Below are 18,329 nucleotides of genomic sequence, written 5' to 3'. Positions count from 1 at the left end.
AAGCACCCAGTCCCCGAAAATAATACATAGGCTGTTTGTTTTACGTGAAAACAAAACTGAGACATTGTTGCAGCGTTACATAAAGTGAGTTCAGAAGCAGTTGATACAGTACGTGGGTGGGGCCCAGACATTGTGGTAACAGTCTGAATGTATGAAACTATTTGGTAAAAATGAAAAATCCAACTGAGATCTGTCTGTTCTTGACTTGTGAGCTTGATATGCTAAAATGAAATTACAGTGGTCATAGCATTGAAAAAGTCATTCCCTTGCTTTTCTAAAGCATAGTCTTGCTAACCATTATTGAACTACTTAGAAGAGCCAACCACTGTATATATGAACCTAACATGTTTCAGTCACAGAGTATTTTTGCGTGCCTGTAATATTGGCCAGTAACATCCACACACAGTTTAACTGGTTGCTGACACTCCACTCCAGTGGAGAAAGATTGATAGGAATATCTTACCATCCTCTCATGAACACAAGCACAATATCTCTCTGAGGTGCCATAGTGGAAAAAAATATATATATTTTTTAAAATTTTGAAATCTCTACCTTGTGGTAGTTTCCCTCCTGATGAAGTCAAACAATATTTTTCATTCCTGTTGGAACACAGTATGTACCCAGTGTTGATTTTACCAGCACTGAAAAAAAAGGATAAATTAAATGGATCTATCTGGGCTCAGCATGGACGGATGAACATCGCAGATGTCTAACCATTGGCTGCTGATACTGTGATGAGGAAAAAGGCCATTGTAAGGCAGCGAGGAGTTAGACTTTCTGTCCCTTTCATCCACAACTTTCCAATAGTCTTGGTCCTTGAAGATGTAGGTAGCGTTGTAGTAGTAGGAGAAGTAGACAGCATCCAGATTTCCCACTGGGTGATCACCAGACACCACTGCAGGAAAAACATCAATTATCCGCTTGGGGTAACCATCAACCTTTCTGTTGAGATCAACATTGAAGGCAGTTACCTGTCAGTAACACAGAAAAACACAGACCTTAACAAGCACCATTTTAGGTTCACCTCTGTTGAAATACACCACCGATAATGTGAATCAGTTTTGAGGTAAAAGGAGGTAATGAACAACTTTTTAACATTTGGACTTTAGTAATAAGTCCTGTTACATACAACAAACAAATACTGTGGTGGAAACCGGTTCACAGGAGTCTCATTGGAGACATTGTTAGTCTTGTGATAGCAGGTTTAAAATGTTTCAGAAATTACAAAGCAGATGCTCAACGTCTTTAGTTTTGGATGGTAGAATGTGAGGATCTAACCTGGATTGCTTAGTGACAGAATGGACATGGTGACTAAGAAACAAAACATCTAAAGTTCTCTGATCCAAATGACAACGTGCTGAAATGTGACAAAATCTGCTGTTCTATACAAAACCCTTTACAAAACTTTCTATGCATGCATAATTCACAGTTTTTCCAATATGTTTTATTGAAGACCTTTTAAAACCTGGTCATATCTTTCTAAACTTCTGAACAAAATTTAAAAACTCCTCTGTAAATGTGGAGAAGTTTAGATTTTTTTCAGTGACTTCTATGAGAGGAAAAGGTATAAATTAAAGATGTTTCTAAGAGACACTTTACTATGTCTGTATTGGTTCAAGTAGGGAGCTGCGTAGGCTGTAAAGGAACAAGTTAAAGGTTTATTCCATTCGGAGAAGAGAAGACAGCAAACAACGTTTCGGCTGTGGAGCCTTCTTCGGGTATGTTCTTATTCACACCCAATGAAGGCTCCACAGCCGAAACGTTGTGTTTCCTTCCTTCTCTTCTCAGCAGGGAGTAAACCTTTAACTTGCCCATATGTCTGTACATTAAATGGAGGGAAACTCAGATGGCGGTTGGGAAGGGGCCTGTGTTACAGAAGCTGCAGTCTCACATTGTTCCCTCTGAAGAAGAAGATGTTGTGATCCCGCCTGTCGAAGAAGGCCGTGTCGATGGGACTGGGGACCCCCGGGAATCTGTCCTTAATGAGCTGGGGGAAGGGCCTGCCCTGGGAATCCTCAGTGCATGCTCTGTCATTCTCCGTGTCGTACTGCCAGAACTGTGTGCCTGAGCGATAAAAGTAGAATTCATAGACCGTCGTTTCACACAGTGTGCACCAGCTACTGGGAGTGACAGATACCATAAAAATAAAAAAAAGCTGTCAATTAAGACATAGGATTTTCCACAGGTTGTGCAATGCATATATTACGGTTAAAGTTGAAAATCTAAATCTATGGAGCTGCTGGTTATGATTATAAATTATATTATAAATATAATTGAATATCAATATATTATAAATTTAACCATGTGTCAATCTGTAAAATAATACATTTACAGTATGAATTTATCAGCTTGTCAGTCAATTTACTGTACAAAAGAGACAGTTTTTTAGAAATTGGTGAGCTAATTAGAAACCAGAGCATTGCAGAAAACCTCTGTTCCAGCCCAAACACATCTTGAGGCATCCAGGCAGCATTCAAAGACGGACAGTATACACTATAGCCTATTTCAAAAGTACTAGTACCTACCCTACATTGAATCCCTTTGCAGTTATTATTCACTGGCAACTTGCGCAAGACTCTGCAGAAACCTTAGGAACTATCAGCAGAGTTTTTAAAATTAGGCTTTGTTCAATAAAAAAATCATTAACATTTCAGCTTGCACACAGAATAAGCCTGATTGATAAGGACAAAAGCCCCTGTCTTTATGACATCCAGTACATGACTATTCACTCCTGTTCCACTCTACTGAATGTTAAATGTTTAAAATTAAATTCAGCTCAATCATCATCGTCGCGCATTCCCAGCGTTTGAAAACGTGACGCGCAGCACACGTGACCTGTGGTGAGTGGACGACATTTGATTGCAGCGGTGACTCTGTGACTCAGTGAGAGTGTCTGCGGAGCTGCTGGGCAGACTGGGCTGGATGAGAACCTCATGCAGTGATCGGATGGCTTTCTGCTGGCAATTACACCGATTCCAGTGTGGAATCTTAAAAATAATTATCTGCAAATGACCTGCGCACCAGACTACCTGAAGGACAAGACAAATGTTTATAGAACCTGCAGTCTTACTGTACATCATTAAAAATCCCAGGGCGTTTCTCAAAAAGAGTAGGGGTGTAACCCCGGCGTCCTGGCCACATTTCCCATTGGCCCTTACCAATCATGGCCTCCTTATAATCTCCATCTATGAATTGGCTTCATTACTCTGCTCTCCTCCCCACTGACAGCTGATGTGTGGTGAGTGTTCTGGCGCACTATGGCTGCTGTCACATCATCCAGATGGGGCTGCACACTGGTGGTGGTGGAGGGGAGTCCCCATTACCTGTAAAGCGCTTTGAGTGGAGAGTCCAGAAAAAGCCCTATACAAGTGTAAGCAATTATTATTATTATTATTCCCTCAGAAGAAGCAGATGTTGTGATCCCGCATGTCGAAGAAAGCTGTGTCGATGGGACTGGACACAACTGGGGACATCAGCTTTCTTTGATGTTTTACTTTTATAATTGCACTTTATTTGCCTTATTTGTAAATTTGGAAATAGTGTAGCTTGTGTGTTGTGTGTAGTTTAGTGTATGTAATGTCACTATTAATAAATATTTGTTGACTCCAGTGTGCCTGAATTATTACTCTTTGCACCAAAGCTGTGCTAGAGAACAAATAATTCATAGGCCTCTAACTATACCAACCCTCAGTTGCAGTATTTCCTGCTTTTCTCAATTTTTGTTACCTTCTGTTTTAATAATAATTAAATAATTATAATAATTATTTATTATTACATTATAATGTGTTCATCATATTTGGATAAACAGTACTGGCAGATTTCACATATATTTTAGGGTTTTGAAGACAGGCTGTTACCAAAGCTGCCTGAGCGCTTGAAGAAATGTCTGGGCTAGATCAGGCATCTTCAGTGAGTCTCTGCTTTCCGATACACTCGTAAATTTAGAATTTGTTATTCATAATTTTTCCACTTTATTAATTAATAGACCAATGAGCTAGCAATTTATTAAAGAGCCAGTCATTTAACATATCGATGTGTTTCTAAAATTAAAATTAAATGGTCTAATTATAAACTGAGCAATGACCTGATAACTCTAGAAATGTTGCGGTCATGTTACATTTTGACACCCTGACCATTTTTCAAATAATAGATTTACCTATTTTCCACACAAATATGCAATACATACAGGAGTATGGCCTATTCTAGGATTTAGCAGATTGGATTTCGAGCTACAAAATATAGAATTAGCTGATCAGGGAGCTGATCATAGAATTTCCTTGACACTAAAATCATATATATTGGGCATTCAGGCTACACAGTACTTCTCAGCTATAGCCCTCCTAGGGTTGAAATGGACAGCAAACTAAACCTACCTACCTTTGAAAAAAAGAACAGAATCCTTATCAGTGGTCCAGACATGAACACATGCATCAATACCCTCAGAGGGTATACCATGCCAGCCCACTCGCAGGAGGATGGGGTCTCGGTACCTGGGCCTGCTGTACTGATTCTCATACCTCCAGTACCAGCTGCTGCGGAAGAAGTAGGTACTGAACTTGTATTTCACATGGCCCTCCTCATCCTCGCCTTTGTAAACCATGTCAAAAACGGTGCCGAACTCTTGTCCACAAGTACCTGTGAGAAACACCAATGCCACTGGAGCTATTCATTCTGTCTATGGAGGGATAATAATGCAACATCTCCATTTATAACAAGATAAGAAAGAACTGCAGCTTGCCTTCAATATCCGCTGCTCTCCACTCATTACTGAAATTAGTGGGGAGCTGCACAAGAATATGAAAATCAAGGGACACATGTATTGGAATGGCATTTGGTTTAATGGTTCAGGGGAATGTTATGCATGGAAGAGTAAAGAAATTAGGTCAAAAACAAATTAGTGCTACAAGACAGTATCCCAGCATATTGGGAATCACATATTGGGAAACACAGCACAAGCAGTATGCAAATAAATCACCACTGTCTCACACTGCTATGAGTGTTCTTTGACTATGATTTTCTGTAATGTCTTTGTAATGGAGCGTACATGCATTTCATTGCACTTGTGCATATGACCAGTAAACTGCACTCTGAACACCTTTTAGTTTATTCCAAGGGAGGTCTGAGAAAGAAACATGAGCTGTTTTACAAAGGCATTAACTATTCAGTCCAATGCTTAATCACCTCATCAAAGTCATGCTATCTGAATGTTGCAACTAAGTATCCCAGTGTTTAGACCACAGAAACATTTGAGTTGCTCATACTGTATGTTCGGTCAATTTAAATGCAGGAAATTACCGTAAATCCCCTGAATGGCATTTCTGTCTTTCCGGTCAAGCTCTAGATAGGCATTCTGGGAATTATAGCTGGCCTGCATTACAGACCCCACTCTGCTGATGTGGGGCAGTCCCAGGACGTGACCGATTTCATGAACTGCTACCTGTATGTGAGAAAGAAAGAAACAGAGCATTCCTATTAGATGTCAATGAGATAAATTAGAAGTCCATCTGATTTCTGATTCAAACATCACCTTACGCACCTGTTCAGAGTACAATAGTACTTATGTATTTGGGAACGTTTTGTTTTCTTTCAAGTGGTTATGGCTACTGCCTCACTGTACTGGGGTACTGGTTTCAATTCCAGACTTGGTGTCTGTGTGGAGTTTGTATCTCCTCCCTGTGTTCGTGTGGGTGTCCTCGGAGTGCTCTAGTATCCTTGCACAGTCCAAAGACACACTGGTAGGTTAACTGGGTTCTGGGAATATTGACCCAAGTGTGGGTCCATGTTTGTGTTTAGTGTCTCTGTGTGTGTGCCCTGCGATGGACTGGTGTCCTGTCCAGGGTGTAGTCTGTATTGGATTAAGCAGTTAAAAAATGGATGGATGAAAATCTTCCTTCATCATGTTTTAGAAATTTGTTTCATATTTCACAATGGATTAACATATTTAGGAATCACTATTTGTTTTGATAAATCTCAGCTCACAGGGTCAGCTCCAGTAACTATTGGAGGATCCCCTGATATGCCTACCCATTAGCTCCATTCTTTTTTTTAACACTCCACAGTCTACAGAGCCTGACAAGAATGCTGGTTTTCATAGGAGGAAGTGTCTATAAACACTGCAGGACCACAAGCACCCAGGAACTCGCAGGTTTCCTCAGGAGAAAGGCAGCCCTGGGTGACTAGGTCCATCTATACACACTAAAGGAGCTCGGATGCACCACCTCACGGGGAATCACAATCACAATCGGTAATGACCAGATCATGACTCAACTTCACAAACTCACAAAAGCTATGATCTATGATCTAAGATCATAGCTCAGTCTGGGCCTGGATGAGCTAATTGTAAATCTCATTCAGTATAATTTTTATTGCACACTGAAACATATCTATGTGTTCATTCCTTGAATACTCTGATCTCTAAAGGAAAGAGGCTAACGTGTATACTGTGGAACAACGATGGTGAGTGTCCCTCTCAGGCCTGTTTGGAATCACTAAAACATTAAGGACAGGAAATAAGGCATGTCATGAGATGGGCGGTATCAGGGTGCGAGTTGCAAAATGAATCCAGTTAAATCCGCACTGGAAAGCAGAAAGACCCCACAGCTGAAACCTTTGAGTTTATGCTTCTTTCTTTCCACTTTTCAGCATAACCTTCTCCCACCTCTAAAGTGAGCCCACATCATCTATCTCCCAGTTACCGTTAAGAGGTTTATTCCTTGCTCGCTCCGCGGGGGCACGAAGTGCTTGTCATCGTTGAAGTGGATGTCTCCCAGGTGCCAGGCGTGTGCAAGCTCCTGCCCTGCGCCATCGAAAGCCTGAGAGCAGCCCAGGTGCCTTCCTGTGGAGGAGGAGAGGGGGTCACGAACTCCGTCCAGCCAGCTGGTAGCCCTGTTGACCACTCTGTTCAGCACTTCACAAAAACCCCTCGAAGGACTGCACAAGGACAGTCTCTCTGATGGAACACCACCGAAAGTCACGTGTACAGTATGTTGATCGTTGTCACAAAGAAGAATAATGTAAAATACAGTAAAAGTGGGATAACTTTCAAAGAAAAAAAAACAAAATGCAAAAAGTACTTTTATTTATCTTTTTTTAACTTTGACATAAATACTTCACCTTGCTTGTGTTCTCAGTTCTGAACTGAAACTTGAACCACATTTCACCTGTATGTTTATCTTTTGTCCATAGAATAATAGGCCCGTAATGAGCCAAACAGCTAGCAGCAGTTTTTTCCAAAAATGTTTTTTTCTAACAGACCCAATAAAGGAAAAAAGAAATTACATGGCAAGTACAGCACTAGCATTATTTCAAAATGCAATTTAAAAAGTCCATTGTGCATGAAATGTATAAATAAAAATCCCTTTCTTCATATAAATGCCACCAAATGTACTCAAAGTCTACTATAGAATTAACTTAACGTGAAACAAAAATCACAACTTATCATTTCAGCATTTACATTTCATGCTAGATCATTAAAATACTTGGACTCTGAGGGAAACCACTCTGTGAAGGATACTCATCAATCTTTCCAAGAGCAAAGTCAACATTGCAGGCTGGGATAAAGTCCAGGCAGCGCACAGACACTCCCACAGCCAGAAGGATCTATCCGTCAGTCTGAAGAAGATTTGTACCTCCACTCACCCATCCACAGCATTTACTACTACATTTCTTAAGAAGAACACACAGAGGAAGAAAGCACTCTATAAAATGGTTCAAAGAAAACAATTATCCTGTTAAAGGAGAGGAGTTTAGTGGTTTGCAACCAGATTAAAATATGTGAAAGAAATGCAGAGAAAACAATATTTGAATGAAAGCTAAAATAAACAATATTGTTTTTCAGTAAAAGAGACAAAAGACCAGTAGAATAAAAGAAAAGGGAAACTTTATAATTAGATGATAATTAAAACTTAGATATAATAATCATCATTATGGAATAGTAATTAATTCTATGGGGTAGTACCTGACGATTTGAAAAAGTTCATTTTTAATTAACTTGAGTTCTTTAAACAAGCAACTGCATAATTGGGAACAAACAAAATATTTGATATGGTATATTATGATTTCTAGATCATAATATGAGTTCCTCATAGAATTCTGTAATTATAGAAAGTTGTTTTAAGAAAAAGAAAGCATTTGGAGTAAATTATTGCATAGAAAATGAATACAGATGCTCAATATAAGGTGATGCATTTAGAGATGTGCTTCATGGTTTTGTATTAGAACCAATACAATTCTAAGTTTATATCAATTATATACAGTAGATTCTGGAAAAATAAGTAAACATGTCTATTTTGCACATGATACCAACAAAAGAATGAGCAAGTATTGTAAAGGTAGCAGAAGAAATTCAAAATGATTTAGACTACATTTAATACTTGGAGAACACCTGCACATGTATTGTAGATGTTCAGGGTGTTACATGCAGGTAGCAAAAATATTTTTAAGTGAGATTTTCCTCCTATTTCTTTTTCAGAAAGCGTCATGAAATTTGAATAAAGATTTAGGATTTAATTCACTATACTCCAAGAACTGTGTTACTCTTCATCCGTACTATTTTTTTAACGTCAAACCAAATTTTTAAAATGAACTATTTTACTTTGTAAAACATGTCAGTAAAGATCCGTTTTATTCACATGCCTGAAGGATGACACACAAAAGCTTGTGCTTTTTTTACTTTTCAGTGTGTACAGCAATCAAGCTTTTCTTGTCTCTTTGCAGATCATGTATGGAAGCTGCTCTCCTCCCCAGCATGCATTAGAGACAAATGTTCCACAAAATAAGACAAGGCAAGAGGTTTCTGAGAGAAACCTGCCCCTCTAGTTGAGTAACTACACAGTGTGACTATCATTATTCTTCAAAGAATCCCCTCCATACCTGTGAAATCCAGTCAGATTACAATACCGGCAGGAATCTCTTTAAATGTACTTACTGGTTCCGAAACCAAGCTTGACATCTATCTCACTGGCGCGAGAGGTCAGGTCTTCCTGGAAGTTCAGGGGTATCACCTCGCTCCACAGTCGGAACGCGCGCTTCAGAATCTTCCTCTGGTCCTCGATGGGCAGCCAGGAACTATAGCCTTCTCCCAGGAGCCTCCACTTCAGAGCCCGTTTGGAGAACCCCATCCCCCAGTCGCTGCTGCGAACGTACACCACACTTCTGCGCTGTTTCTGTGAGCGCTCCACCAGCTGCTGCAGGAAGCGCTTCTCCCGGGGCCTGCCAGCCCTGGTGCCACTGCTGCTGGCGTCAGTAGGGGAGCCATCATTGTGTGGCGCGGCCTCTGCGCTAGAGTTACTGACTGTAGAATTGCTCCTGGCTCTTGGTGTGTCCTCTGGATCCTGGATGCCGTGTGGGGATTTGTAATCAGGGACTCCACAGCGTGGCCGAGTCATAGTTTTCTGCGTGGGCTCATCAAGAGCCCCGGTCACAGGAAGATTGTTAGCTTGCTGAAAGTGCTCGAGGGCCTGGAGGAAACTCGATTCCGGAACCGTTTCAGTGGGAGCACTGTCCTCTGCGCTGCTGCTTCCCGAATTGTCCGGGACATCCTGGGGTGGGTTTTCGGGAGAATCAGGACTTTCCTCCTGGGGCACAGCAGCACGGTGGCGTTGCAGAGATTCCCAATTCACTGGCTTAATCCAACCGTACCTTCTCAGAAATTGCTGAAAGGTACACGCAGGATTCATTGAAGGGCTTTAACTTCGCTCAAACAATGACAGAAATATGATGATATCGTTTCGAGAGAGTAGAGCGAAAAATGTTTTAATGGTTTAAAAGTTTTTAACTATTAAGCAAATATTTTTAACGTAATAAAAATACCAATAAAGTGAGCACAGGAATAATACCTCAACAGAAAACTCAACTCTGGCACATTTTCAGCGAATCTCCTACTAATATCATGGTCATCAACCCAATCAACAGTAACGAAGACATGTGACCTAGGAGCTGGTTATTCCTATACAGACATTAAGGTGAACTCCTTTACAAAGATTCAGAAAAAGCTGGTGTTCAAATACCAAGTTTGAAAATGATAGATTTCAAGGTGTGTTTTACCTATGATAAAAGCTTTCTACTATGCAGTAATTTAAAACATTTACCTTACTAAATAAGCTGAGCACATTAATACATTATGGTGCAGAACGTTACATAACAGTTATGGTAGAAAACTTTCTTTCATAACTGTTATCTTGCTGTTTTATTTTCTTATTTTCAAAATATTTTCCCAATATTGTCAAAGATACAAATGCCTCTTAAAGGCCCTTTAAACCCTGCTTAAATACGGCATCCCAATGTTTTTGCGGGAGAGCTTATTCTTTGTATTTGTATTTGTTTTGCCTGCTGTAAATAAAATTATTTGAAAATAAGCTGTCAAAATGTGTGCCATTCTCCAAATATGTACACCAACTGTGAGAAGCCCGGACTTCCGGGCATACAGGAGCAAATTTTAACATCTGTAGCAAAGAGTGCAGCTGATTAATGAGAAAATAAAAACAGTGACTTCAAATAAAACGAATGCAATGTGCTCATTAAAACCAGTAAACCATTTTAATAGACCTTCTGCTCAGCCACAAGCGTGGAAAGATGCTTACTTTCGCTGACTGTGGAGACAGGATGGGATTCACCTCACTCTGTGAGTGATACTGCAGGTTGGAGCAGTCCCTGTTGTGACACAGCCTCTCCGCCTGGGCCAGAGTCATCACCAGCATGTGGCTTAGTACGAGACTGACCAAAACCATATTGCTTTAAGAACGCTGTGCTCAGGAGTCCCAGTAAGAGTCCCTCTTCCTGTAGCTCCTGGGTAGCGTGGTTTCAGCCTTGTCAGGAGACCCGAGTGAAGAGAGATGGTATTTGGTATCATTTTGGGTGCAGTGGTATTTGTTTTTCTTTTAATTTCTGAGATGTTCCTCTGCTACAGTAACCATTCAAATTAAAAAAAAAATATCTCGAGTTCAAGGACAGTTGTAACATATTGGAAAAATACTATCATCGCTACTTAAAAGTAAATTCAAAGAACATTCATAACAAGACACATTTCGTATAGGAGAAAACCTCGGCTTTTGCTCAATGTTTTCACTCTGGCCTCAGTCTAACTGATCCCATAGTCTAATACACGTTCCTGTTATCTTTCTCCCCGTTTAAATTTCACTTTCTCACAATTTAAAATGCATTTCTAAATCTCTCAGCCGTCCCTAGCATTTTGAAGGGGACGTCTGGCGTTACTGTACGCACTTTAAATTAATCTTTGAACCACCCGCATCTCTTCCCACACAAAACAGTCCAATTTCGCCGAATAGTACAATAAACTTACCTTCGTTTGACAAAAATACAAAGTATTCTGTAAAGGAAATCAGTATTTCCAAAACGTCGTTTTAGTGCTTGGCTGATCTAAGAAAAAACGAGAAAATGCTTATACTGTAGGTAGAAAAAGACAAAACTGCCCGGCATTTCAGTGTGCTACAACGGCATTCCATAGAAGTGTCTATAAGAAACGCACCCTACCTGGCAGAATTGCAAGAATACAAGTGTTACCTTGTCATTAAAATGACAAAAATGCTATTTAATAAGATACACAAAATAAAATACGATGGTGTGTTTTAGCCGAGCAGTGGAAGCCACTGCGAGTCCTGCTCAGTTTCCTCAGAGCCAAGGGAAGGTGGATTTTTTCACCTCTTCCTAAGGAGCGGGACGTAGGAGTGGTTATCTACACAAAGTACGAGATTTAGGGAAACAGATTATAGACTATGTAAAACCCAAGAACTCCAGGTTAGGTTTCATTCAAATGTTTTCATCATTTCACTTTATGTTTTGAAAATTAATAAATATGTCACAGTGATTAGATGGCTGAGGTTTTTTTAAAGGTAACACTTTTGAAACTAATTAAATTATTCTAAACCATAACATAACAAACCATACCCCCAAACTGACTTTGTCAGTATTGGTTTTTTAATCCTTAATGCATACATTTATTTATTGCATAACTACAATTATGTAGTTACAGAACATAATTATGGAACAGCTTCTACCTCCAGGCAATAAAAGACTGCTAAATAGCCAACCTGCAGCTCCTTAAGCAAATCACCCATATACATGGACACACAGGTTTCACTGTATTCAGCATACTGACCTACTTGTATACTGTATATTGCATACACCCTGTACACATGGCAGCTCTATTCATATTGAGTTTTATTCCATTTCTATTACATTATTATCTATTATCATGTAACCTTATTTTTATCACCTTAATTTTGTGATTCTTGAGATTTTTGTGAGCTCGCAGAAAAGACATTTCATTGCCAGCAACTACTGCTGCACCCTGTACTGTTGTGCATTTGATAAATAAACTTTGATTTGATTTGATTTGTTTATGTAGGTTTTTTTGTCAATTGACCTCTTTCTCTCTGTGTATTTGATATTCATAAGACAACTAACGAGTCAAATGATCAAAGTGAGCATCCCAAACACAACAATGTAAAGAAGAGGTGACTAGTGGAAGTTAAGAGCAGATCCAGTTATGAATAAAATGTAAAGACATAATAATAATAATTTAGAAAAAAGTCTGTGGATGTCTGTAACACATGGGTCTGGCCTACTTGAAGACAACTGAGTGGTAGTGAGCGAAGTAGCTTTGTATCATTTGTATCTATTCTACTGTAAACCAGTACATCCTCTGTATTAAAATGCACCAATTAGTTATGGTAATTTAATGATAATCCTACGTGTAATTATACCATAAACCTCTTAAGATGTGACAGCCATAACCTGCTGTAGTCTCTCAAATGCAAAGCACTATAGAGTTCTATAGACTGCAGTATAGAGTTCCTCTCTACTGTTATGTAGATGGGAAAGGCTTCTGTTAAAAGCCAGTAAAAAGACACAGTAACATTCTTTGACTCTGAACCTTATTCACCTGATTTCTCAGGAAATGCACTTTTGTTCAAAGTGTGACTAATTTCAGCAAAACTCAGTGACTCTGAGTGGGTAGGGTTCCTACAGATGCAGATGGGTCAGTATCTGCAGAAAAAAAGGCATATAGTATTAAAAAGGTAATAAGTAAATAGTTGATTAATGCTATCAAAACAAACATTGGATGATGAAGACATGTGAACAATGTGCAAAGAAAAATGTGCCAAAGAATGATTACACCTATTACGTAAATTAATTCCTAGTGCATAAAATTCAGGGGATGCATAATAACATTGGATTTTATTAGTCAGATTGGTAGTTAGATTTTAGTATCTTTGAAAACTTACAGTTGACTCGTATTTGACTTGGAGTCAATATTCTGTGAGACGACACCCCTCCTCCACTCTAACTGCACTTACAATTTTAAAGTATCAAATGCAATGTGCAAAGTGTTCACATCAAATAATATCACAGCACGTAGAAGTGCTGTTTCTTTACCTGGAAAGGCACATCAGCGCCTAGGTCTTCTAGATGACAGAGAACAAAAATACAGGGGAAATGACCCCTATTTACTGCTTTTTTCCAGACTCCTTGTAACCTTCAAGCACATCACCACTTAAAGACTACTATCCCATACTATTCACTCTAAGTCTTAGTGCACAGGCAAGCAGAATACAGTAAAAATAGATAGATAGATACTTTATTGATCCCATGAGGGAAATTGCAGTGCAACAGCAGCTTAACACAGACAACACAGCCACAGTGTAACGAATGATACAATAATAATAATAGTACAATACGTACAATACAATCAGTACAGTGAGGGGTGCACTAAAAGAGTTACTCACAGTCCGGACACACAAAGAACAAACTAGAACAGAACAGTACGCAGAAAAATCGTATCACACATATGAATATAAATATAGATGTAAATATAGATATAGATATAGATATAAATGTATTGCACAGGTCCCTGGCATATATTGCACAAAAAACGGTTGTAAACGGGAAAAGAAAGAGAACAGATGTAGCAGGAGATGTGTAGATGTGTTCAGTCCAGAAACAGGTCACTGTCAATGTTGCCTCTGCCCAGACGCAAGGTGGAGGCGTTGTACAGTCTTATGGCAGAAAGCAAGAATGACCTCCTGTAGCGCTCCCTGTCGCACCGTGGATGAATAGCAGGAACACACAATAAGATAAGGCAGGAATAATTGAATAGCTTGCTCTAAACTGTGCTCCCTCCATGGTAATCAAGTCCACAAGAGCTCCACTGAAGCCCTGGCAAATGTCACATCTCCTGTTCCCAGGGACCAGTGGTTCTTCTTATTATATATCACATCATCGTCTATCCTTTTCATAGTAGATTCATTCAATCCAGGATCACGGGGGAGCCAGATCCCAGCTCGGCAAGCTAGGGGTGCAGGGCAGGGTTCACCCAGGACAGGGACACAGCTCCTCACCTCCATGCACACAATCACAGCTGGAAACACTTTTCCAGAAGCCAGTTCATCTACCAGTTTGTCTTTGGACTGCGGGAGGAGACCGGAGCACCAGGAGGAAAACCTGCGGACAGCACCTCGGGTCTGGAATTTAACCTAAGACCCCAGCATCGCAAAGGCAGCAAAGCTGACCACTGTGTCATCCAATATCAGAAAAGAAATCGACTGTGCCATGGAGCGCCGAGTCGAGAATAAGATCCCTTTAAATCTCATATGGCTGCATGCAGTTATAGACGATTATACTTGAAGAGGAAAGAACAGCTCAACGGCATTGCTCAGGTCACGGAACTCAAAAACTGTCTCGGCCTGCACCAACATTTTATTTTAATCTGCAAGACGTATCCAAAACATTGGTCTTCAATTGTAAGAAAGGTCTGCAATATTTTAATTTTAAATATTTTGCTTACAAAAGAAATGCAAGAGCTGCATTTGTAGACTTCTGTTCACGGATGGATCCAGAACTAAGTCTATTACATAATTCCAAAAGTGCGTCTCTCTGGGTGTATAACAGAAAGCCCATCTGACACATCATGGCCATAAACACTACACTTCTCTCCATGCTTTTATAGGGAAAATTGCAATTCATCTCAATAGTCTTAGCAGGTGAGGAGACAGACTTCTCCGATATCTCATGAATGATGTTCTAATCATTTTGTTCCTTCCAGATAATCAGTCCCAGCATTAAGGATTCCCAGACTTGGCATAGTCTCTTGATAAATGGTTTAAATCACAACGTTCTAAGAACAAAAACATATATTCCTAGAATCCATTATTCGTAAGACGTAAACATATAACAGTTGATATACAGTACCTGTGTATAATTCTGCAGCAGAATGAAATGCTTTCATTGTAGTTATTTAAAAGAGGAAAAACAACTGCGACAAAAGACTTTAAAAGGCATCAGTTCCATTATTCTGACTTTTGTGCACCAGGTTGCATTTTTAAACCCGGGTCACAGCTGCCTAAGTTTGTTTTTGGGCCAAAGATACACCGGCTAAGTTAATTGATGCATTTGAATGGAGTGAAAGACTCCAGACTATTCAGTTCAAAATGTTTTCAGAAATGTTATATTGAATACATGCATATATAATAGATCACTATATTAGCCCTATACAATTTCTGGTATTAGGAATTTGTCTTTTCACATACCCCAGCTTGCTCTCCATGAGACACACAGACAGGGAGAGAGAAGCTTAGAGTCAGAGTGCAGGGTCAGCCATTTACACGGCACCCCTGGAGAAGCTGGGGCTAAGGGCCTTGCTCAGGGGCCCCAACGAAGTAGGATTCCTCCGTCAGCCATGAGATACGAACTAGCAAACAAAAATCTGTTTTGTGACAAATACTGTATAATACAGAAATGGGAAGAAGAACAGGTGAGTAGGTTCATCTGACTAATCAGAAGAATACTGCTGTCTTCAGGAGGCTGTTATTGACAGTTTATTGTTATTGAGTTTATCCAGGATAAAACTGCAGAGGAGAGCTGTGGAGGCTGTCGGCTGACAGACTCAGACAGGAAGGAGACTAAGTCCGCACACTGGAAACAGAGCTCTGGTAAAGGCTGAACGGGAGCTGGGGAGAGGGTTAGTGCAGTCTGTGTGAGGAATCACTTTATAGAAAGTAGAGAAGATAACAATCCTTACACTGCTTTCCACTCAAAGTGCTTTACAGGTAATGGGGACTCCCCTCCACCACCACCAGTGTGCAGCCCCACCTGATAGTGATACGACAGCAGCCCATACTGTGCTCACAGTACACTCACCACACAGCAGCTATCAGAACATGGTGATGAAGCCAGTTCAATGATGGGGGTAATTAGGAGGCCATGATTGGTAAAGGCCATCTGGAAATTTGACCAGAACACCGGGGTTACACCCCTGCTCTTTCCAAGAAATGCCCCGGGCTTTTTAATGAGCACAGAGAGTCAGGACCTCAGTTTTACGTCTCATCCAAAGGATGGTGCCTTTTGCTTATACAATATATATGCTTTAAAGTTGTTTTGTAGGAAACTCTCAGGTACCTAAGTCTCTATTCCTGGTAATATTAAAATGAAGTTCAATCACACTTAAATATACCCGGTATATTCACTTCACCAATTCCCCGCACTAGATCGGTTGACCAGACCTGCAATGTTTAGTGAAAATTGCATAATGGGTAATGATGTAGCATAGGATTGTTAGTACAGTATATTGCTATATATTTCATTTTTTTCAAAAAATGTTTATATTTTAATGAAATAGTTGCAGTGTATTACCAAATATTGAAATATACAGTACTTCCAGAATTTTACACAACATCTCAGTCAAATCTCTATGAGGTTTTCTGGCTTCCAAGACAAAAAACTCAAGTCTTCAAGTCATTTAACCCATTGTGCTCAAATCTGAACTCAATCATCAGCAATGTTTCATTATAATAATTCTAATAATGTAACAATAATTGCAACAATTCTATTATATATCCAAACATACCATTTGCTCTTTTAATTGGTGTTAGTTCTTTAAATTGTGACGCCTTTTAACTTTGGCCTGTACTTTATCTTCAAATGCCAAACTGTCCAAAGCAATCTCTTTCATTAATCAGATATTTGCTTATGTAACATACATGGGAATCATCTTGGCAAAACTATCAGCATTACGAAAACTGTAGGGTAAAAAGAAAACTTAACCATATTTTTCAAAGAACAACAATAGTAAATTATAAGTATCAACTACTATTATTGCTCATATGTCAGCAGGTTCCTACTCACTTAAAAGAAAAATGCTAGCAGAAACATTGATTACATTCTTTTCCATAATTTCTCATAGTAAATATGAGGGGACAGTGTTAATACATTTACTGTGTGCTGCAATCTTGAGGCAGTTACCTTTTAAATTCTTTCTAAAATGCTTTCGAAGGAATTGGATTATGCAGCTTTGTCTGAGCTGCTTCCAGAAAGCTGTCACAAACATTGAAAGAACGCTTTCCTCTGTTCACGTTTTCTCCGCAAAACACACACTAGTCTGTAAATCAGGAAGAGATGGTTTATGGTCTGGCTACAGTGTAGCTGCCCTTCATTCCCTGTATTACTCATGATTATTCAAGAGCACTGAAACATCATTGTACTTATATTATTCAACTCATTTATACAGATAATTGGCAACTCTCTATTACTCTTGTGTGAAGTAGGAGCTCTGCAATTTACTGTCATTGTGACCAAGGTGTAAAATAGCCCTCTGCTTTCTCTCTTTTGTTAATTGTTTAAATTTGAAAATATTTTTTCTTTACACTTTTGCCTATTTCACTGATGGCTCAGTACTCGTGTGGTCAGTGCAAATGATTGAACTAGGTTATGTCTAAAAACTCGTATATTTTTGCTGGTTAAAAGAATGGAGGAACTACCCTGTTTTACCCTGCAACTCACAAGCGGCAGCCCACTGAAGCTCAGCAGGTGTGAGCCTGGTCAGTACCTGGATGGGAGACCTCCTGGGAAACACTAAGGTTGCTTCTGGAAGAGGTGTCAGTGGGGCCAGTAGGGGGCGCTCACCCTGTGGTCTGTGTGAGTCCTAATGCCCCAGTATAGTGTTAGGGACACTAGACTGTAAAAAGGCTCCGTCCTTCATAAGAGATGTAAAACTGAGATCCTGACTCTCTGTGGTCCTTAAAGATCCGAGCACATTTCTCAAAAAGATTAGGGGTGTAACCCTGGTGTCCCATTGGCCTTTACTTATCATGGCCTCCCAATAATCCCCATCTACCTGTATGAACTGACTTCATCACTCTGCTCTCCTCCCCACTGATAGCTGGTGTGTGGTGTGTGTGCTGGTGTGTGGTGTGTGTACTGGCGCACTCTGGGTGCTGAAGAAGGCTCCACAGCCGAAACATCATGTTTTCTTTCTTCTCATTTCAGCACGGAATAAACCTATTACTTGTTCCTTATTATTATTATTATTAAAATTA

The 18,329-nt window shown here is 39.7% G+C and overlaps 1 protein-coding gene across 1 annotated transcript; it reads right to left on the bottom strand.

The window, feature by feature from the left end:
- Positions 1–509: 509 nt before the first annotated feature.
- LOC102687335 (matrix metalloproteinase-21-like) lies at positions 510–11,622 on the bottom strand. The gene is made up of 9 exons (XM_069188863.1): positions 11,491–11,622; positions 11,300–11,376; positions 10,581–10,805; positions 8,927–9,653; positions 6,696–6,835; positions 5,296–5,437; positions 4,378–4,635; positions 1,892–2,064; positions 510–895 (listed from the first exon to the last, which is right to left on the bottom strand). Exons 3-9 carry the CDS (start codon positions 10,725–10,727, stop codon positions 710–712), a joined length of 1,773 nt encoding a protein of 590 aa, XP_069044964.1. The 5' UTR covers positions 10,728–10,805; positions 11,300–11,376; positions 11,491–11,622; the 3' UTR covers positions 510–709.
- Positions 11,623–18,329: the final 6,707 nt, after the last annotated feature.

This window comes from Lepisosteus oculatus, chromosome 1, assembly GCF_040954835.1.
Source record: "Lepisosteus oculatus isolate fLepOcu1 chromosome 1, fLepOcu1.hap2, whole genome shotgun sequence".
Lineage (NCBI taxonomy): Eukaryota > Metazoa > Chordata > Actinopteri > Semionotiformes > Lepisosteidae > Lepisosteus > Lepisosteus oculatus.
The sequence above is the reverse complement of the archived record's forward strand: the minus strand, read 5'-3'. Positions and strand labels throughout refer to the sequence as shown.

Coding starts and splice junctions, on each gene's coding strand:
- LOC102687335 (XM_069188863.1), bottom strand. CDS start 10,727: ATGGTTTTGGTCAGTCTCGTACTAAGCCACATGCTGGTGATGACTCTG. Junction 9,654..10,580: donor TGTCTCCACAGTCAGCGAAA/GTAAGCATCTTT, acceptor TGTACCTTTCAG/CAATTTCTGAGAAGGTACGG. Junction 896..1,891: donor TCTTCTTCAGAGGGAACAAT/GTGAGACTGCAG, acceptor TTTTTCCTGCAG/TGGTGTCTGGTGATCACCCA.